The sequence below is a fragment of the Hyla sarda genome, unplaced genomic scaffold (assembly GCF_029499605.1).
Source record: "Hyla sarda isolate aHylSar1 unplaced genomic scaffold, aHylSar1.hap1 scaffold_79, whole genome shotgun sequence".
Lineage (NCBI taxonomy): Eukaryota > Metazoa > Chordata > Amphibia > Anura > Hylidae > Hyla > Hyla sarda.
This window is the reverse complement of record NW_026610814.1, coordinates 578,718-601,907: the sequence shown is the minus strand read 5'-3', so window position 1 is coordinate 601,907 and position 23,190 is coordinate 578,718. Positions and strand designations below refer to the sequence as shown.

Here is a 23,190-nt window from a genome sequence, read left to right as displayed (position 1 = left end):
ACACTAGAGAAGAGGAGAACACGGGAGAAGGAAGATACACTAGAGAAGAGGAGAACACGGGAGAAGGATGATACACTAGAGAGGAGGAGAACACAGGAGAAGGAAGGTGAGGAAGACAGGATAAAGCTTCTACTAAGAATCATTTACAGACTTCATAGAATATAAAAAAATATATAGACTTTATTAAGTAACACACAAGTATCGGTGCCACTCCTGACCTATGCCCCGTTTAATTATCTCTCTTCTCTGCTCCCCATCCTTCATTAACTCTTCTTTTGTTCTGTGTTCTCGCACTTGTTCTCGTTCACCTCTCTCCATATCACGAGCAGTATTTCTGGGCTTATTCCGTGTACAAGCAATGCCTTTTTGTATCTACATGTGTTGTACTTCAGCCCACGTACATGGAAACGAGGGTCATGTCTATAAGTCAAATTTGCTGCCAAGGCCAGGAACCCAAAATATACATCATCCAATGGGAAAACCGGCATTATACAAGACGCTTCGTATAGACTGGGCACTGAGGGTCCTGAGAAGATGAAGCCTCCACCTGACACAAATCCAGGATAGTGTCCCGATGGGTATAGGGTCTTAGTGATGCTGTATTTGGTCTGACGCATAACAGGTGGACGATGCTGATGATAGCCATGAATTACATTGGGAGAACCAAAGTCTTTAATAAGATCAACCACCATTTCTGTGTTCACGAACACATCGTCATCACCTGCAGGAGGAACACAGGAGAATCAATCACTGCTAATATTATATTGTCACTCACATGATTTCTACAAGTTATAGGGTCAGTGGCCCCTCCTCTACTAACCCTTAAATATGTAATCCACTTCGGGGACATTGTGGTGCAGCCATTCCAGGAAGCAACGTTCCTTCAGAGATAAGTTGTGATGCCCTTCGGTCATGTCCCATTGTAGGATGTCCCCATAAGTGGCACTCTCCACCTTCACTATCTCCATTGTTCCCAACACCTCTGTCCTTCCCACCAAAAAGAGTCGTCTCAGCTTGTAGCCTTTCAGTTCTTGTTCATTGCCCCAGGTCTGTCGTATGGCATTTCTCCTTTTTCCAGCTCTTGGATGGGATTTTATGGCCAAAAGTATTAGCGGTAGGTCACTGTCCTCGTATGGTGCAACATGTGGACTGAGGATCATCGAGCATTGGTACGTCTGTAGGTTCGGGAACTCCAACTGAAAACTGGAGAGGTTCAAGTGATATTCAAATTTCCCATCATGAAGAGTCAATGACTGTCTTAGCACTGGAATGATGGCGGTTGTCTGGGGCATCTCAAGAGGAACTCTAGACATGGTGACATCAGACTCACCAATCCATCTAATTGTCAGGAAGATGGTGGCAGAAAGGAGGCCCAAGATGATGAAGAAGGCCTTATGTTTCATGATCTGACAGGAGAGAGCAAAGAGTATGAGATTACGGGGATATTTTTTTTTTTTTTAAACAATATTTTATTGAAGTTATAAAAAGAAAACATACATGAGATGAGAGCATATCTTGCACAAAATACACAGCAATCCAATTACGATAAACAGGAGGATCACTCTCCGTTGCACAGCACATCTTCCTACGTTAATGAGATATCTGGAAATTTAACATAAAAGCGAACAATGGCTACTCCTCACCCCTATAAAGAAGAAATTAGAATGCGTCCTTAGGTAAACAAGTACAGGTATATGAAAGTCACGGAAAACCTTGAAATCCCCTGTATTGGCATCATTCCATGGTAAGCAAAGGATCATATGGGGATATGTGCATACTATCAGGTGAAGCTGTCAAGTTGAACGATGGCAAACATAAGGAGATATGCTGTAGTGATCTTGAGCAAGACCTAACACGTTCAGTAACATATCGACATTCTAACGGAACTCATTAACTCCCGCCATCCCCCTCCCCCCTCCCTCCTCAACAACTCGCCAATTATCGCTTAGATAGAACTCCAGCAACTAGAAAACCCTATCCCTGGGATAACGACATCAACAAACAACATGCAAACACATGACCAAGGGACAAAAGAAAGTAAGCGGGAAAAGAGGGAAAAGATTGGCAAGAAAGGGAAAAAGAAAAAGAAGAAAGAAGGAATAAGAACTAGCAATGAAAATCTAGATCGAATTCAGGAAAGTAATCCTCGCCTCAGCAGCACACCCCCCCCCCACTCAGTCAACTCTAAGACCACCCAGTGAGCCACTCAGACTCGCTCTACAGTACCAGGAGGAGTCACAAAACTCCTTCATTAAATCGGGCAGCTCACTGGGTGTATATGCATCCTCCATAAACTTGCCAAGTGTGAAAAAATCTTTTGTCTCTTTTCTCTGTATCACGCAATGTGTCCAGCCTATCAAGGAAAAGAAGACCCTTCATTATGTCAATCACCTGCTGAAATGTAGGGGGATCTTTCTGTAACCATTGTCTGAGCAGACCTTTAACCGTGGAGAGCAACATCAAATGTACCCCTCTGACGGCCACCACCGAACTTCCCCCATCGCCTAGGTCTTGTCTCGGTATGTAGTGAAAGATCATGGCTAAGGGCGCAAGTGGAACATCTACCTTCCACACCTTTTTAATGTATGCCTGCACAGAGGTCCAAAGTGGATGTAGTAGTGGGCATTCCCATAGAGCATGTATGAGAGAGGCCTTCGCTAGGTCGCATTTGGGGCAGCTTCGTAAATAATGGGCTGGTGCATCCTTAAACTACAGATTAAATGCATAAGTGGCCTTATGTAGTATACGAAAATGTGTTTCCCTCCAAGATTCGTTCAATATGGCCTTCCTAACGTGGTGCAAGCCTATCAATAACTTAGACTGCGGGTCCGAAATATTCAGCTGCTCCCCCCATGAGGCAAACAAGGAGTCTTCCAGAGACCGAAGCGTGGCCCTCTTTAGGTTCAGATAGATAGCAGACAAAGACAGTTGGCCAACAGTGGGATTAATAAAAGTTTTAAACATAGCTTCCCTGGAGAGGTATTCCCGACTCCGTGGTAGTGTAGAAACATAAGCTCTAAGTTGCATATAATGCAAGTAAAGTCCCGCAGAGATGCCAAACCTCTGCCCCAAGGAGTCCCAGTCAAGGATCTTACCTGTGTCCTCTGAGAACGCTTGATCTACATATTGAAACCCCTTATTGCTCCATTCTGTAAAGACACCACCCCCTGTCCCCGGGGGAAAAGCCGGAGAGTTCCAGAGAGGAAGAAATCTAGACATGATATAGGACAAACCATACATCTTCCTAACCGCTTTCCACGCTCCAATAGTGTCCTTCAATAGTAGGCTTGTTTTAATCCCAGGTGGGAGATCCTCGTAAGGTACATGTAGTATAGATTTGAGGTCCCAAGGGTCTGATAACGATTTTTCTAAAGAGGTGTTGGAGAACCAAGATGTATCCAGGATCCAATCCCTGGCGTGCCGCAACAAAGCTGCCAAATTATAGAGGCGCAGGTCAGGCAACTGTATGCCCCCCTCTTGGACAGACAGACACAATTTTCTGTAAACAATACGGGGCCGTTTGCCCTTCCATAGGAAGGTAATAAACGCTGATTGTAATTTAGCAACATCCGTGTGTCGAAGCAGGACGGGTGTCACGATTCGGCTTCCAGGTAGTGGATCCTCTGTGTCAGCGAGGGATTGGCGTGGACCGTGCTAGTGGACCGGTTCTAAGAGGCTACTGGTGTTCACCAGAGCCCGCCGCAAAGCGGGATGGTCTTGCTGCGGCAGTAGCAACCAGGTCGTATCCACTAGCAACGGCTCTACCTCGCTGACTGCTGAGAAGGCGTGGGACAGAAGGACTAGGCAGAGGCAAGGTCAGACGTAGCAGAAGGTCGGGGGCAGGCGGCAAGGTTCGTAGTCAAGATGGATAGCAAGGGTTCAGGTAACACAGGCTTTGGACACACTAAACGCTTTCACTGGCACAAGGCAACAAGATCCGGCAGGGGAGTGCAGGGGCAGTGATCAGATATAGTCTGGGAGCAGGTGGGAGCCAATTAAGCTAATTGGGCCAGTCACCAATCATTGGTGCACTGGCCCTTTAAGTCTCAGAGAGCTGGCGCGCGCGCGCCCTAGAGAGCGGAGCCGCGCGCGCCAGCACATGACAGCAGGGGACCGGGACAGGTAAGTGACCTGGGATGCGATTCGCGAGCGGGCGCGTCCCGCTGTGCGAATCGCATCCCCGACGGCCATGACAGTGCAGCGCTCCCGGTCAGCGGGACCGACCGGGGCGCTGCGGGGAGAGAGACGCCGAGAGCGCTCCGGGGAGGAGCGGGGACCCGGAGCGCTAGGCGTAACAGTACCCCCCCCCTTAGGTCTCCCCTTTTCTTTGTCCGGTAACTGCCTCCCCTGGGATGAGGACACCGGGAAAGAATGGAGGGTTTCCTCAACGGCAGGCAGTACAGCAGGAGTGGGAATGGGGAGGGAGGGCAGAGGGCGAAGCCTGGCACGGGGCAGTGTGACACCAGGACGGGGGCCATGAGGAGGCACTGAGGCTTGCCTGACGGGACTGGGAGGGGGGGAGAGGCACTTCCTATGGCAGGCAGAGTCCCAGTTCTTGATCTCCCCGGTGGTCCAATCAAGGGTGGGAGAATGAAGCCGGAGCCATGGCAGACCGAGGAGGACCTCAGAGGTACTGTTGGGAAGGACAAATAACTCAATCCTTTCGTGGTGGGGTCCAATAGACATCAGGAGGGGTTCTGTGCGGTAACGCACGGTGCAATCCAATCTGACTCCGTTGACCGCGGAAATGTAGAGCGGCTTGACGAGACGGGTCACCGGGATGCTGAATTTATTCACAAACGACTCCAAAATAAAAATCCCAGAGGCACCAGAGTCCAAGCAGGCCACGGCTGAGAGGGAGGAGTTGGCTGAAGGAGAAATCCGCACGGGCACCGTGAGACGTGGAGAAGCAGACTTAGAACCAAGAGACGCCACACCCACGTGAGCTGGGTGCGTGCGTGCGTTTCCCAGACGTGGAGGACGGATAGGGCAATCCACCAAGAAATGCTCGGTACTGGCACAGTAAAGACAGAGATTTTCTTCCCTACGGCGATTCCTCTCTTCCTGGGTCAGGCGAGACCGATCCACTTGCATGGCCTCCTCGGCGGGAGGCCCAGGCGTAGATTGCAACGGATACTGTGGGAGAGGTGCCCAGAGATCTAAGTCTTTTTCCTGGAGGAGCTCTTGGTGTCGCTCAGAAAAACGCATGTCAATGCGGGTAGCCAAATGGATGAGTTCTTGCAGGTTGGCAGGAATCTCTCGTGCGGCCAGCACATCCTTGATGCGACTGGATAGGCCTTTTTTAAAGGTCGCGCAGAGAGCCTCGTTATTCCATGATAACTCGGAAGCAAGAGTACGAAATTGGATGGCGTACTCGCCCACTGAAGAATTACCCTGGACCAGGTTCAACAGGGCAGTCTCGGCAGAAGAAGCTCGGGCTGGCTCCTCGAAGACACTCCGGACTTCAGCGAAGAAGGACTGGACTGTGGCTGTGGCAGGATCATTGCGGTCCCAGAGCAGTGTGGCCCAAGACAAGGCCTTTCCTGAAAGAAGGCTTACTACGAACGCCACCTTAGACCGTTCTGTAGGAAACAAGTCCGACAACATCTCCATATGCAGGGAACACTGAGACAAAAATCCACGGCAGAGTTTAGAGTCCCCATCAAATTTGTCCGGCAGGGACAAGCGGAGGCTAGGAGCGGCCACTCGCTGCGGAGGAGGTGCAGGAGCTGGCGGAGGAGATGGTTGCTGCTGTAGCAGAGGCAGAAGTTGCTGTAACGTGGCGGTCAACTGCGACAGCTGCTGTCCTTGTTGGGCAATTTGCTGCGATTGCTGAGCGACCACCGTGGTAAGGTCAGCGAGACTTGGCAGCGGCACCTCAGCGGGATCCATGGCCGGATCTACTGTCACGATTCGGCTTCCAGGTAGTGGATCCTCTGTGTCAGCGAGGGATTGGCGTGGACCGTGCTAGTGGACCGGTTCTAAGAGGCTACTGGTGTTCACCAGAGCCCGCCGCAAAGCGGGATGGTCTTGCTGCGGCAGTAGCAACCAGGTCGTATCCACTAGCAACGGCTCTACCTCGCTGACTGCTGAGAAGGCGTGGGACAGAAGGACTAGGCAGAGGCAAGGTCAGACGTAGCAGAAGGTCGGGGGCAGGCGGCAAGGTTCGTAGTCAAGATGGATAGCAAGGGTTCAGGTAACACAGGCTTTGGACACACTAAACGCTTTCACTGGCACAAGGCAACAAGATCTGGCAGGGGAGTGCAGGGGCAGTGATCAGATATAGTCTGGGAGCAGGTGGGAGCCAATTAAGCTAATTGGGCCAGGCACCAATCATTGGTGCACTGGCCCTTTAAGTCTCAGAGAGCTGGCGCGCGCGCGCCCTAGAGAGCGGAGCCGCGCGCGCCAGCACATGACAGCAGGGGACCGGGACGGGTAAGTGACCTGGGATGCGATTCGCGAGCGGGCGCGTCCCGCTGTGCGAATCGCATCCCCGACGGCCATGACAGTGCAGCGCTCCCGGTCAGCGGGACCGACCGGGGCGCTGCGGGGAGAGAGACGCCGAGAGCGCTCCGGGGAGGAGCGGGGACCCGGAGCGCTAGGCGTAACAACGGGCACCATCTGTAAGGGGTAAAGCAGTCTACCAAAGCTCACCATCTTTAGCAAATGAGCCCTACCAAATAGCGATAACGGGAGGGACTGCCACCGTATCAACTCGTTTTCTATACGTTTGAATAATGGGGTATAGTTCAGGTTATACAAAGACACGGGGTTGCTACCTAGTTTAATCCCCAAATAAGTAATAGTCTTATGATTACCCGTACCCAGGTACAGTAATTGGCAATTAGAGACGTTTACTTTATACCCTGAATAGCGGCCAAACTTCCTCAGGATGCCTAGAACGCCTGACAATTGTGTATTCGGAGAACCCATAAACAGAAGCATGTCATCTGCAAAACATGCCAGCCTGTGTATGCTGGGGATTTCTGCAAAAAAAACTGCCAATGGTTCCAACACTAAATCAAAGAGCAGGGGTGAAAGGGGACACCCCTGCCTAGTGCCCTTTTGTAAATGTATGTTATCTGATAGAAAATCAGGAGTGTATATTCGAGCCTTCGGCTCCTTATACAAGGATGACAAAAAGACTCTAAAAGGTCCCTCCAAACCAAATTTATCCAGGACACTGTCCATCCACGCCCAGCTGACGTTGTCAAAAGCCTTTTTCGCGTCAATGGCCAATAAGCCGGGCGGGTCTGGACAATATCCCCTGTTACCCACAACCTCCAGCGCCGCCAGGACTGATCTAATATTAGCAACTCCTGATCTGCCTTTTACAAAGCCGGTCTGGTGCGGACCCAGCAGGGAAGGCAAGAACAAAGCAAGACGATCTGCCATTATCTTAGCCATCAACATCAGATCTTGGTTGATCAATGAGATGGGTCTATACGATCCCGGGTTCTCAGGTGGCTTACCAGGTTTATAAAGGACTTTAATGTTGGCCGTATTACTGGATGGCAATATGGGATCCCCCCGTAAAAACCCATTGAATACCTCTACCAGTGGCCCCGCTAACTCCCCCGCCAGTGTTTATAAAATTCGCTCCCGAAGCCATCGGGGCCCGGAGCCTTGCCATTTTTCAGGCCTTTAATACACTCAAGGACTTCTTCTCTCGTTATGGGGGAATTAAGATGGGCATTATTCTCCGCGGACAGTGTCGGTAGAGTTAAACCCCTCAAAAACTGACGGCCCGCTTCGTCAACTGTGTCATCCCTGGCGTACAAATCTGAGTAGAAACGGTGCAACACTGCGTTGATGTCCCCACGGTGCTTGTGCAACGTGCCATCTCTGCCAAGAAGAGAGTTGATATATTCTCCCTGCCTACGTGGACGAGCCAACTTGGCCAGTAACTTGCCCGCTTTGTTCCCGAATTTGAATAAATCCACGGCCTTCTGGTCCCGGTGCAAAATGTCCCATGCCTCCATACTAGCCTCAAAGGACTGTTTGGCCGCCACCCAGGTATCCTTATTAGCTTGAGAAGGGGAATTTGGGAACTCTGTATAAGCTGCCCTCAGAATGCAATGTGTAACTAGCTCTACATTTCTTTTTTTTAGCAGCAACGTATCCTATGATCCTTCCCCTTATGACTGCTTTTGCAGCATCCCAGTAAAGGGACGGATTAGATAGGGTCTTGGTGTTAGTCGCCTCATAATCCATCCACCAACCCTTTAGGTTATCCTGAAAATCTGCATCCGTGGCCAAGTACCCAGGAAAACGCCATAGTATGTCGGTACCCTTAGGTACTACATCAATGAGTGTCAAACATACTGGGGCATGGTCTGGAATGACTAGGTCACCAATTTCCACCTCATCAACCCTCATCAGAAGACCTCGGGACATCAAAATTTAGTCAATACGTGACCATGCATTCTGACCATGCGAGTAGTGCGTGAACTCTCTCCCCATGGGATTAAAATACCTCCATACATCTGTCAAGGATGTGGATGTGAGTAAATTTTGCAGCACATGTTCCTCTCTGGAAGGCCCCGTGTGTAACCCCTGTGTCCGCCTCCTATCCTCTACCGTATTCGCCACAGTGTTCAGATCTCCTCCCACTATGATGTTAGGGGAGTCATCCTGCAGCAGATTAGCCTCAAGAGAAGAAAAAAAAGATTGGTTAGAAGAATTAGGGCCGTATACATTATAAATCGTCAAAGTGCCAGCAGGAGTTTCTATGACCAATTTAAAGTAACAACCCTGGGAATCATTCTCCTGTGAAACCACTCTATGCTGTAAACGCCTTTGTAAAAGGATCAGAACCCCTGCCTTCCCCTCCACCGCCTGTGAACCCATCACCTCTCCAACCCACATTTGCCTCATACGGGGGAAGTCCTGCTCAGGTAAGTGTGTCTCCTGCAATAAGGCCACGTCAGCATCCAGCTTTTTAAGGTGTTTTAGGATCATGCGGCGCTTGGCCGGGGACTCCAGTCCCTTAACGTTCCATGATATTAATTTCATATGGAAACAAATTAAGGGGGCTCCAAATAGGCAAGAGACCGGTCAGCGGGATGAAGGGCACCACCAGGGAAAAATAATAAGAATGACAATGGTAGGAATAATAACAGTAAGAAACGCCAATAATAAAATAAGAAACATGGGAATAATAGTAAAAAATAAATAAAAAATAATAAAAAAAATGTTTTAAAAAAATAATAGAAATAAACAACATAAATTAGTACTGCACCGTTCTGGCGCGCTAAGTAGTCCGCCGTAGTGCGAAGATGAAACAGTCCCAACTGCAAAAATAGAACCAAAAACTTATACAGCCAAGAAATATCCTCTCCTCGTTCTCCTTGGAACAGCACCCATACGGCTACAGAGGAGGAAAAAGGAACGAACAAAACTGCACTATACAAGGCGTGCAATAGACAAGGTCAGGTAGGTGGAGCAGGGACCGTCAAGTCCTTATCTTTATCCATGCGGCGTCTCTTCTGAGTCAGGCGCGATCCGTCGTCCTGTAGCTGCAGTGTGGATAATTTAGCTGCTGCTGCCTCCGGAGATGTAAAAGTCTCGGAATTTCCGTTGGTAAAGAAAATCTTTAGCTTTGGAGGATGAAACAGAACTGTGCCTGTACCAGGGATGAGCAGAGAGTCGAGAAAGCCTTGCGTCGCTTCGCAACATCGATGGAGTAGTCACCAAAAAGAAGAACCTTTTGGCCCCTGAGCAACAGTGGAGATTGGTATTTCTTAAAGGTGCGCAATAAAAGTTCCTTGTCAGCGTAGTTAAGAAATTTGACTATAACCTGTTGGGGTCTGGTGTCTGCGATGGGCGACTGAGCAGTCAGATGTACAGGCGGTCCAATTCTGGGAGCCCTCTCGACCATGCAAGGTCCTGTCAGCCCTAAAGCCTCTGGCAGCTCCCTGGCACAAAGCTGAGCCAGTTGATTAGGCATAATGGTTTCTGGCAGTCCCACAATCCTCAAATTGTTCCTCCTAGAACGATTTTCAAGATCCTCAACCTTTTCTTTGAGGAAAACATTAGATCTGGCAAGAGTACGTACCGCAGCATTGCTGGTACACACTTCAGTCTCCAGACAGCTGACCCTCTGCTCTAACTCCGTTAGCTGCGAGGTATGAGAAGAAACGTCTTTCTGAATCTGCTGTATGGTGTTAGATATGGCCGCCTCAACTGAGGCCCTGATCTCCGGCAATAAGATGCGGGCCACCACTGCCACCATATCCGTGTAAGGGACTCCCCCCCCCACCTCACCTCTCGCTGCTCTCGACGGCTGTTCCTCCATCTCCTCAGCCCCCTCTCGCTGCACGCTGGTACAGGAGGTTGTCTTCTGGTGTGAGCGGGACTCTACCTCCGTCGCCATCTTGCAGGACGCCATTCCCTGGGAAGCACGGGGAGCGGGTGGATCAGCTCCCGGGTCTCCGCCGCGGCGGATAAATTTCTCCATCCGGTGCCGGTGTTGTCGAGCACGGACAGGCTAACACTGCCTTCCGTACTATGCGATTTGTAGGCTGTATGGAGGTTTAAACAGCGGGGGTGAGCGCGGATCTCCTCTAGATGTGACCGCTCATACGCGCGCCGGAATCGGAAGTCTCTACGGGGATATTATCTCCGGAGGTTCTTGGACCCCTGTATGCACCCATGGTTATCCAGCTTAGATAATGATCAGCCTCTCTGAATTTGTAGTGTTTCTTGTCCTGACTACCAAAACCTTACAATGAGAGTCTCCATTACGTCATTCACCGCTACCCAGCATTCCTGGCTGCAACACTCAGATTCAACAATCGTGACCTTCTACAATAAATATATGCTATCCAACATACCAACCATAACACCATCTTTATACAATCCTCACTACTGTAGTATCAATCAATTATACATTTGAATCACCACTAAAGTATAGAATCCTACACACCGAGGACAGTACACACATCTACAGGACATCACAGACAATAGAGGTATAGAGGGGCAATGTTTGCTATGGGCCTTCCCGCTAGTGATGGCCAGTGCGCCCCCTCCCATAGACTTGCATTGAGGGGGCGGGGTGTGACATCACACGGTGGCGAAATTGTGACGTCACGATTCTCCCGTCCCGTGGTCGTCACGATGTACACTCGGAGCCTCCAGCGCTGTGGAGAACTCGCAAAGGTGGGTGCTGAATGACAGATCAGACATCTTGTCCTTTGGGGCCATCATAGGTCGGGGGATCACTGTATCCTGTATACATAGTTTTCTCTGAAATTACTGGTCAAAACAATGTGAAAATTAGCACACGTTTGTGATCACTTTCTCCTCCACAATCGATCACAAGGTTTTGCAGCCATATTGGATTGCGCAATATTCTTTATACACAAATACATACAAGAAAGGGACCCGGCACTTCTAGTGACTGACACTGAAAGCAAAAACAGTCTCAGTAGTTTAGTGCCTTCAATTCTCTTATAGCCCAGTAAGGAGCTCCACCCTTAGCTCCCACTACAAACATGTCCCACAATAATTCCAGGGCATCAAACAACACTGCAACACAACACTTGTATTTGTGTTTCCACCATTGCGGAGGATTGGACGGCATACACAGATTCCCGCGTCAGATCCCGACTCTCTCTGATGTGTAGAGTTGCTTCGGCTGGGAATACGTGGTTGCCGTTCAATCCCCTGTAATGGTGGAAATACAAATAAAAGTACCACCGGATGGTCAAGAAATCATAGGAACCGTGAGTGATTTTCCTTGTATTTGCCAAATATACCCCTGGTATAGCAGAGTTGTTTGATGCCTGGTACTTTTTTGGACAGTGACTGACGGTGCCCTCGGAAGTAGACTGACCGCTCCCAACAGCTCACCTGCCGGTCAGTGCTCACTGCTGCAGTAATAACGCTATCCAATATATACAGCGCAGAAAAGAAAGGCAGGGCACTCACCATAGGCGTGTAAAATCTTTATTCCATTTCAAAGAAAGGTATTGATAAGATAAGATAAGAACCATTTGGCCCATCTAGTCTGCCCAATAATCTGATCCTATCAATAGTCCCTGGCCCTATCTTATATGAAGGATAGCCTTATACCTATCCCTATCTTATATGAAGGATAGCCTTATACCTATCTCTATCTTATATGAAGGAGCCTTATACCTATCTCTATCTTATATGAAGGATAGCCTTATACCTATCCCTATCTTATATGAAGGATAGCCTTATACCTATCCCTATCTTATATGAAGGATAGCCTTATACCTATCCCTATCTTATATGAAGGATAGCCTTATACCTATCTCTATCTTATATGAAGGATAGCCTTATACCTATCTCTATCTTATATGGAGGATAGCCTTATACCTATCCCTATCTTATATGAAGGATAGCCTTATACCTATCCCTATCTTATATGAAGGAGCCTTATACCTATCTCTATCTTATATGAAGGATAGCCTTATACCTATCCCTATCTTATATGAAGGATAGCCTTATACCTATCCCTATCTTATATGAAGGAGCCTTATACCTATCCCTATCTTATATGAAGGAGCCTTATACCTATCCCTATCTTATATGAAGGATAGCCTTATATCTATCTCTATCTTATATGAAGGATAGTCTTATACATATCCCTATCTTATATGAAGGATAGCCTTATATCTATCTCTATCTTATATGAAGGATAGTCTTATACCTATCCCTATCTTATATGAAGGATAGCCTTATGCTTATCCCTATCTTATCTGAAGGATAGCCTTATACCTATCCCTATCTTATCTGAAGGATAGCCTTATACCTATCCCTATCTTATATGAGGGATAGCCTTATACCTATGCCAATCTTATATGATGGATAGCCTTATACCTATCCCTATCTTATATGAAGGATAGCCTTATACCTATCTGTATCTTATATGAAGGATAGCCTTATACCTATCCCTATCTTATATGAAGGATAGCCTTATACCTATCTGTATCTTATCTGAAGGATAGCCTTATACCTATCCCTATTTTATATGAGGGATAGCCTTATACCTATCCCAATCTTATATGATGGATAGCCTTAAACCTATCCCTATCTTATCTGAAGGATAGCCATATACCTATCCCTATCTTATCTGAAGGATAGCCTTATACCTATCCCTATCTTATATGAAGGATAGCCTTATACCTATCCCAATCTTATATGATGGATAGCCTTAAACCTATCCCTATCTTATCTGAAGGATAGCCTTATACCTATCCCTATCTTATCTGAAGGATAGCCTTATACCTATCCCTATCTTATCTGAAGGATAGCCTTATACCTATCCCTATCTTATCTGAAGGATAGCCTTATACCTATCCCTATTTTATATGAGGGATAGCCTTATACCTATCCCAATCTTATATGATGGATAGCCTTAAACCTATCCCTATCTTATCTGAAGGATAGCCATATACCTATCCCTATCTTATCTGAAGGATAGCCTTATACCTATCCCTATCTTATATGAAGGATAGCCTTATACCTATCCCAATCTTATATGATGGATAGCCTTAAACCTATCCCTATCTTATCTGAAGGATAGCCTTATACCTATCCCTATCTTATCTGAAGGATAGCCTTATACCTATCCCTATCATATCTGAAGGATAGCCTTATACCTATCCCTATCTTATATGAGGGATAGCCTTATACCTATGCCAATCTTATATGATGGATAGCCTTATACCTATCCCTATCTTATATGAAGGATAGCCTTATACCTATCTGTATCTTATATGAAGGATAGCCTTATACCTATCCCAATCTTATATGATGGATAGCCTTATACCTATCCCTATCTTATGTGAAGGATAGCCTTATACCTATCCCTATCTTATATGAAGGATAGCCTTATACCTATCCCTATCTTATGTGAAGGATAGCTTTATACCTATGCCTGTCTTATATGAAGGATATCCTTATACCTATCCCTATCTTATATGAAGGATAGCCTTATACCTATCCCTATCTTATATGAAGGATAGCCTTATACCTATCCCTATCTTATATGAAGGATAGCCTTATACCTACCCCTATCTTATATGAAGGATAGCCTTATACCTATCCCTATCTTATATGAAGGATAGCCTTATACCTATCTCTATCTTATATGAAGGATAGCCTTATGCCTATCTCTATCTTATATGAAGGATAGCCTTATACGTATCTCTATCTTAAATGAAGGATAGCCTTATACCTATCTCTATCTTATATGAAGGATAGTCTTATGCTTATCCCATGCATGTTTAAACTCCTTCACTGTATTTGCCGCGAGCACTTCTGCAGGAAGGCTATCCCATGCATCCACTACTCTCTCAGTAAAGTAATACTTCCTGGGTTTACTTCAGGGAGATCTTGTCAAACTAATCTTATTGATTTTTTTGATTGGGTGACTAAAATAATAGATGGCGGAGGGGCAGTATAGTGGTATAATAATAGATGGCGGAGCAGTATAGTGGTATAATAATAGATGGCGGAGGGGCAGTATAGTGGTATAATAATAGATGGAGGGGCAGTATAGTGATATAATAATACATGGAGGGGCAGTATAGTGATATAATAATAGATGGCGTAGGGGCAGTATAGTGGTATAATAATAGATGGAGGGGCAGTATAGTGATATAATAATACATGGAGGGGCAGTATAGTGGTATAATAATAGATGGCGGAGGGGCAGTATAGTGGTATAATAATAGATGGCGGAGGAGCAGTATAGTGATATAATAATAGATGGCGGAGGGGCAGTATAGTGGTATAATAATAGATGGCGGAGGGGCAGTATAGTGGTATAATAATAGATGGCGGAGGGGCAGTATAGTGATATAATAATAGATGGTGGAGGGGCAGCATAGTGGTATAATAATAGATGGCGGAGGGGCAGTATAGTGGTATAATAATAGATGGCGGAGGGGCAGTATAGTGGTATAATAATAGATGGCGGAGGGGCAGTATAGTGGTATAATAATAGATGGAGGAGCAGTATAGTGGTATAATAATAGATGGAGGAGCAGTATAGTGATATAATAATAGATAGCGGAGGGGCAGTATAGTGATATAATAATAGATGGAGGAGCAGTATAGTGATATAATAATAGATGGAGGAGGAGCAGTATAGTGATATAATAATAGATGGCGGAGGGGCAGTATAGTGATATAATAATAGATGGAGGAGCAGTATAGTGATATAATAATAGATGGAGGAGCAGTATAGTGATATAATAATAGATGGAGGAGCAGTATAGTGATATAATAATAGATGGCGGAGGGGCAGTATAGTGGTATAATAATAGATGGAGGAGCAGTATAGTGGTATAATAATAGATGGTGGAGGGGCAGTATAGTGGTATAATAATAGATGGCGGAGGGGCAGTATAGTAATATAATAATAGATGGCGGAGGGGCAGTATAGGGATATAATAATAGATAGCGGAGGGGCAGTATAGGGGTATAATAATAGATGGAGGAGGAGCAGTATAGTGGTATAATAATAGATGGCGGAGGAGTATAGTGATATAATAATAGATGGAGGAGCAGTATAGTGGTATAATAATAGATGGCGGAGGGGCAGTATAGTGGTATAATAATAGATGGCGGAGGAGCAGTATAGTGATATAATAATAGATGGCGGAGGGGCAGTATAGTGATATAATAATAGATGGAGGAGGAGCAGTATAGTGATATAATAATAGATGGCGGAGGGGCAGTATAGTGATATAATAATAGATGGAGGAGGAGTATAGTGATATAATAATAGATGGAGGAGCTGTATAGTGATATAATAATAGATGGAGGAGGGGCAGTATAGTGGTATAATAATAGATGGAGGAGCAGTATAGTGATATAATAATAGATGGCGGAGGGGCAGTATAGTGGTATAATAATAGATGGAGGAGCAGTATAGTGATATAATAATAGATAGCGGAGGGGCAGTATAGTGATATAATAATAGATGGAGGAGGGGCAGTATAGTGATATAATAATAGATGGAGGAGGGGCAGTATAGTGATATAATAATAGATGGCGGAGGAGCAGTATAGTGGTATAATAATAGATGGCGGAGGGGCAGTATAGTGGTATAATAATAGATGGAGGAGCAGTATAGTGATATAATAATAGATAGCGGAGGGGCAGTATAGTGATATAATAATAGATGGAGGAGGAGCAGTATAGTGATATAATAATAGATGGCGGAGGGGCAGTATAGTGGTATAATAATAGATGGAGGAGCAGTATAGTGGTATAATAATAGATGGCGGAGGGGCAGTATAGTGGTATAATAATAGATGGAGGAGCAGTATAGTGATATAATAACAGATGGAGGAGGAGCAGTATAGTGATATAATAATAGATGGAGGAGGAGCAGTATAGTGGTATAATAATAGATGGAGGAGCAGTATAGTGATATAATAATAAATGGAGGAGGAGCAGTATAGTGGTATAATAATAGATGGCGGCGGGGCAGTATAGTGATATAATAATAGATGAAGGAGGAGTATAGTGATATAGTAATAGATGGAGGAGCAGTATCGTGATATAATAATAGATGGAGGAGCAGTATAGTGATATAATAATAGATGGAGGAGCAGTATAGTGATATAATAATAGATGGAGGAGCAGTATAGTGATATAATAATAAATGGAGGAGGAGCAGTATAGTGATATAATAATAGATGGAGGGGCAGTATAGTGATACAATAATAGATGGAGGAGGAGCAGTATGGTGGCATAATAATCGATGGCGGAGGGGCAGTATAGTGGTATAATAATAGATGGAGGGGCAGTATAGTGATATAATAATACATGGAGGGGCAGTATAGTGGTATAATAATAGATGGCGTAGGGGCAGTATAGTGGTATAGTAATAGATGGAGGGGCAGTATAGTGGTATAATAATAGATGGAGGAGCAGTATAGTGGTATAATAATAGATGGCGGAGGAGCAGTATAGTGATATAATAATAGATGGAGGAGGAGCAGTATAGTGATATAATAATAGATGGAGGAGGAGCAGTATAGTGGTATAATAATAGATGGCGGAGGAGCAGTAAAGTGGTATAATAATAGATGGCGGAGGAGCAGTATAGTGATATATTAACAGATGGCGGAGTGGCAGTATAGTGGTATAATAATAGATGGCGGAGGGGCAGTATTGTGGTATAATAATAGATGGTGGAGGGGCAGTATAGTGGTATAATAATAGATGGTGGAGGGGCAGTATAGTGGTATAATAATAGATGGCGGAGGGGCAGTATAGTGATATAATAATAGATGGCGGAGGGGCAGTATAGTGATATAATAATAGATGGAGGAGGAGCAGTATAGTGATATAATAATAGATGGTGGAGGGGCAGTATAGTGGTATAATAATAGATGGTGGAGGGGCAGTATAGTGGTATAATAATAGATGGTGGAGGGGCAGTATAGTGGTATAATAAAAGATGGCGGAGGGGCAGTATAGTGGTATAATAATAGATGGAGGAGGGGCAGTATAGTGGTATAATAATAGATGGCGGAGGGGCAGTATAGGGATATAATAATAGATGGCGGAGGGGCAGTATAGTGATATAATAATAGATGGAGGAGGAGCAGTATAGTGGTATAATAATAGATGGCGGAGGGGCAGTATAGTGATATAATAATAGATGGCAGAGGGGCAGTATAGTGATATAATAATAGATGGAGGAGGAGCAGTATAGTGGTATAATAATAGATGGAGGGGCAGTATGGTGATATAATAATACATGGAGGGGCAGTGTAGTGGTATAATAATAGATGGCGGAGGGGCAGTATAGTGGTATAATAATAGATGGAGGGGCAGTATGGTGATATAATAATACATGGAGGAGCAGTATAGTGATATAATAATAGATGGCGGAGGGGCAGTATAGTGATATAATAATAGATGGTGGAGGGGCAATATAGTGGTATAATAATAGATGGCGGAGGGGCAGTATAGGGATATAATAATAGATGGCGGAGGGGCAGTATAGTGATATAATAATAGATGGAGGAGCAGTATAGTGGTATAATAATAGATGGCGGAGGGGCAGTATAGTGATCTAATAATAGATGGCGGAGGAGCAGTATAGTGATATAATAATAGATGGCGGAGGGGCAGTATAGTGATATAATAATAGATGGAGGAGGAGCAGTATAGTGATATAATAATAGATGGCGGAAGGGCAATATAGTGGTATAATAATAGATGGCGGAGGGGCAGTATAGGGATATAATAATAGATGGCGGAGGGGCAGTATAGTGATATAATAATAGATGGAGGAGCAGTATAGTGGTATAATAATAGATGGCGGAGGGGCAGTATAGTGATCTAATAATAGATGGCGGAGGAGCAGTATAGTGATATAATAATAGATGGCGGAGGGGCAGTATAGTGATATAATAATAGATGGAGGAGGAGCAGTATAGTGATATAATAATAGATGGCGGAGGGGCAGTATAGTGGTATAATAATAGATGGCGGAGGGGCAGTATAGTGATATAATAATAGATGGCGGAGGGGCAGTATAGTGATATAATAATAGATGGAGGAGGAGCAGTATAGTGATATAATAATAGATGGCGGAGGAGCAGTATAGTGGTATAATAATAGATGGCGGAGGAGCAGTATAGTGATATAATAATAGATGGCGGAGGGGCAGTATAGTGATATAATAATAGATTGCGGAGGGGCAGTATAGTGGTATAATAATAGATGGCGGAGGGGCAGTATAGTGATGTAATAATAGATGGAGGGGCAGTATAGTGATATAATAATAGATGGAGGAGCAGTATAGTGGTATAATAATAGATGGCGGAGGGGCAGTATAGTGATATAATAATAGATGGAGGAGCAGTATAGTGGTATAATAATAGATGGCGGAGGAGCAGTTTAGTGATATAATAATAGATGGCGGAGGGGCAGTATAGTGATATAATAATAGATGGCGGAGGAGCAGTATAGTGGTATAATAATAGATGGCGGAGGAGCAGTATAGTGATATAATAATAGATGGCGGAGGGGCAGTATAGTGGTATAATAATAGATGGCGGAGGGGCAGTATAGTGGTATAATAATAGATGGTGGAGGGGCAGTATAGTGGTATAATAATAGATGGCGGAGGGGCAGTATAGTGGTATAATAATAGATGGCGGAGGGGCAGTATAGTGATATAATAATAGATGGCGGAGGAGCAGTATAGTGATATAATAATAGATGGCGGAGGGGCAGTATAGTGGTATAATAATAGATGGCGGAGGGGCAGTATAGTGGTATAATAATAGATGGCGGAGGAGCAGTATAGTGATATAATAATAGATGGCGGAGCAGTATAGTGGTATAATAATAGATGGCGGAGTGGCAGTATAGTGATATAATAATAGATGGCGGAGGAGCAGTATAGTGGTATAATAATAGATGGCGGAGGAGCAGTATAGTGGTATAATAATAGATGGCGGAGGAGCAGTATAGTGATATAATAATAGATGGCGGAGGGGCAGTATAGTGGTATAATAATAGATGGAGGAGGAGCAGTATAGTGATATAATAATAGATGGAGGAGGAGCAGTATAGTGATATAATAATAGATGGAGGAGGAGCAGTATAGTGATATAATAATAGATGGAGGAGCAGTATAGTGGTATAATAATAGATGGCGGAGGGGCAGTATAGTGATATAATAATAGATGGAGGAGCAGTATAGTGATATAATAATAGATGGAGGAGCAGTATAGTGGTATAATAATAGATGGAGGAGGAGCAGTATAGTGATATAATAATAGATGGAGGAGCAGTATAGTGATATAATAATAGATGGAGGAGCAGTATAGTGATATAATAATAGATGGGGGAGGAGTATAGTGATATAATAATAGATGGAGGAGCAGTATAGTGATATAATAATAGATGGAGGAGCAGTATAGTGATATAATAATAGATGGAGGAGCAGTATAGTGATATAATAATAGATGGAGGAGGAGTATAGTGATATAATAATAGATGGAGGAGGAGCAGTATAGTGATATAATAATAGATGGAGGAGCAGTATAGTGATATAATAATAGATGGAGGAGCAGTATAGTGATATAATAATAGATGGAGGAGGAGTATAGTGATATAATAATAGATGGAGGAGCAGTATAGTGATATAATAATAGATGGAGGAGCAGTATAGTGATATAATAATAGATGGAGGAGGAGTATAGTGATATAATAATAGATGGAGGAGCAGTATAGTGATATAATAATAGATGGAGGAGCAGTATAGTGATATAATAATAGATGGAGGAGCAGTATAGTGATATAATAATAGATGGAGGAGGAGTATAGTGATATAATAATAGATGGAGGAGGAGCAGTATAGTGATATAATAATAGATGGAGGAGCAGTATAGTGATATAATAATAGATGGAGGAGCAGTATAGTGATATAATAATAGATGGAGGAGCAGTATAGTGATATAATAATAGATGGAGGAGGAGTATAGTGATATAATAATAGATGGAGGAGGAGCAGTATAGTGATATAATAATAGATGGAGGAGGAGCAGTATAGTGGTATAATAATAGATGGAGGAGGAGTATAGTGATATAATAATAGATTGAGGAGCAGTATAGTGATATAATAATAGATGGAGGAGGAGCAGTATAGTGATATAATAATAGATGGAGGAGCAGTATAGTGATATAATAATAGATGGAGGAGCAGTATAGTGATATAATAATAGATGGAGGAGCATTATAGTGATATAATAATAGATGGGGGAGGAGTATAGTGATATAATAATAGATGGAGGAGCAGTATAGTGATATAATAATAGATGGAGGAGGAGTATAGTGATATAATAATAGATGGAGGAGGAGTATAGTGATATAATAATAGATGGAGGAGCAGTATAGTGATATAATAATAGATGGAGGAGGAGTATAGTGATATAATATTAGATGGAGGAGGAACAGTATAGTGATATAATAATAGATGGAGGAGCAGTATAGTGATATAATAATAGATGGAGGAGCAGTATAGTGATATAATAATAGATGGAGGAGCAGTATAGTGATATAATAATAGATGGAGGAGGAGTATAGTGATATAATAATAGATGGAGGAGGAGCAGTATAGTGATATAATAATAGATGGAGGGGCAGTATAGTGATATAATAATAGATGGCGGAGGGGCAGTATAGTGATATAATAATAGATGGAGGAGGAGGAGTATAGTGATATAATAATAGATGGAGGAGGAGCAGTATAGTGATATAATAATAGATGGAGGAGGAGTATAGTGATATAATAATAGATGGCGGAGGAGCAGTATAGTGATATAATAATAGATGGAGGAGGAGCAGTATAGTGATATAATAATAGATGGAGGAGGAGCAGTATAGTGATATAATAATAGATGGAGGAGCAGTATAGTGATATAATATTAGATGGAGGAGCAGTATAGTGATATAATAATAGATGGAGGAGGGGCAGTATAGTGATATAATAATAGATGGAGGAGCAGTATAGTGATATAATATTAGATGGCGGAGGAGCAGTATAGTGATATAATAATAGATGGAGGAGCAGTATAGTGATATAATAATAGATGGCGGAGGAGCAGTATAGTGATATAATAATAGATGGAGGAGCAGTATAGTGATATAATAATAGATGGAGGAGGAGTATAGTGATATAATAATAGATGGAGGGGCAGTATAGTGATATAATATTAGATGGAGGAGGAGCAGTATAGTGATATAATAATAGATGGAGGAGCAGTATAGTGATATAATAATAGATGGCGGAGGGGAAGTATAGTGATATAATAATAGATGGAGGAGGAGCAGTATAGTGATATAATAATAGATGGAGGAGCAGTATAGTGATATAATAATAGATGGAGGAGCAGTATAGTGATATAATATTAGATGGAGGAGGAGTATAGTGATATAATAATAGATGGAGGAGGAGTATAGTGATATAATAATAGATGGAGGAGCAGTATAGTGATATAATAATAGATGGAGGAGCAGTATAGTGATATAATAATAGATGGAGGAGGAGTATAGTGATATAATAATAGATGGAGGAGCAGTATAGTGATATAATAATAGATGGAGGGGCAGTATAGTGATATAATAATAGATGGAGGAGCAGTATAGTGATATAATAATAGATGGAGGAGCAGTATAGTGATATAATAATAGATGGAGGGGCAGTATAGTGATATAATAATAGATGGAGGAGCTGTATAGTGATATAATAATAGATGGAGGGGCAGTATAGTGATATAATAATAGATGGAGGAGGAGGAGTATAGTGATATAATAATAGATGGAGGAGCAGTATAGTGATATAATAATAGATGGAGGAGGAGCAGTATAGTGATATAATAATAGATGGAGGAGCAGTATAGGGGTATAATAATAGATGGCGGAGGGGCAGTATAGTGATATAATAATAGATGGAGGAGGGGCAGTATGGTGATATAATAATACATGGAGGGGCAGTATAGTGGTATAATAATAGATGGCGGAGGGGCAGTATAGTGGTATAATAATAGATGGCGGAGGGGCAGTATAGTGATATAATAATAGATGGAGGGGCAGTATAGTGATATAATAATAGATGGAGGAGGAGTATAGTGATATAATAATAGATGGAGGAGCAGTATAGTGATATAATATTAGATGGAGGAGGAGCAGTATAGTGATATAATAATAGATGGGGGAGGAGTATAGTGATATAATAATAGATGGCGGAGGAGTATAGTGATATAATAATAGATGGAGGGGCAGTATAGTGATATAATAATAGATGGAGGAGGAGTATAGTGATATAATAATAGATGGAGGAGGAGCAGTATAGTGATATAATAATAGATGGAGGAGGAGCAGTATAGTGGTATAATAATAGATGGGGGAGGAGCAGTATAGTGATATAATAATAGATGGAGGAGCAGTATAGTGGTATAATAATAGATGGCGGAGGGGCAGTATAGTGATATAATAATAGATGGTGGAGGGGCAGTATAGTGGTATAATAATAGATGGCGGAGGAGCAGTATAGTGGTATAATAATAGATGGCGGAGGAGCAGTATAGTGATATAATAATAGATGGCGGAGGGGCAGTATAGTGGTATAAAAATAGATGGAGGAGGAGCAGTATAGTGATATAATAATAGATGGCGGAG

General features: G+C 43.6%; 1 protein-coding gene across 1 annotated transcript in view; it reads right to left on the bottom strand.

Annotated features, from left to right (window-relative positions):
- Positions 1 to 217: 217 nt before the first annotated feature.
- Positions 218 to 23,190, bottom strand: part of LOC130346482 (uncharacterized) — a 72,156-nt gene continuing 49,183 nt past the window's right edge. Inside the window, exons 7-8 of the mRNA XM_056554545.1 lie at positions 821 to 1,406; positions 218 to 721 (exon numbers count right to left, since the gene is read on the bottom strand). Coding sequence (XP_056410520.1) covers positions 264 to 721; positions 821 to 1,406 — 1,044 coding nt within the window. The 3' untranslated portion in view covers positions 218 to 263. The remainder of the gene's footprint in view (positions 722 to 820; positions 1,407 to 23,190) is intronic.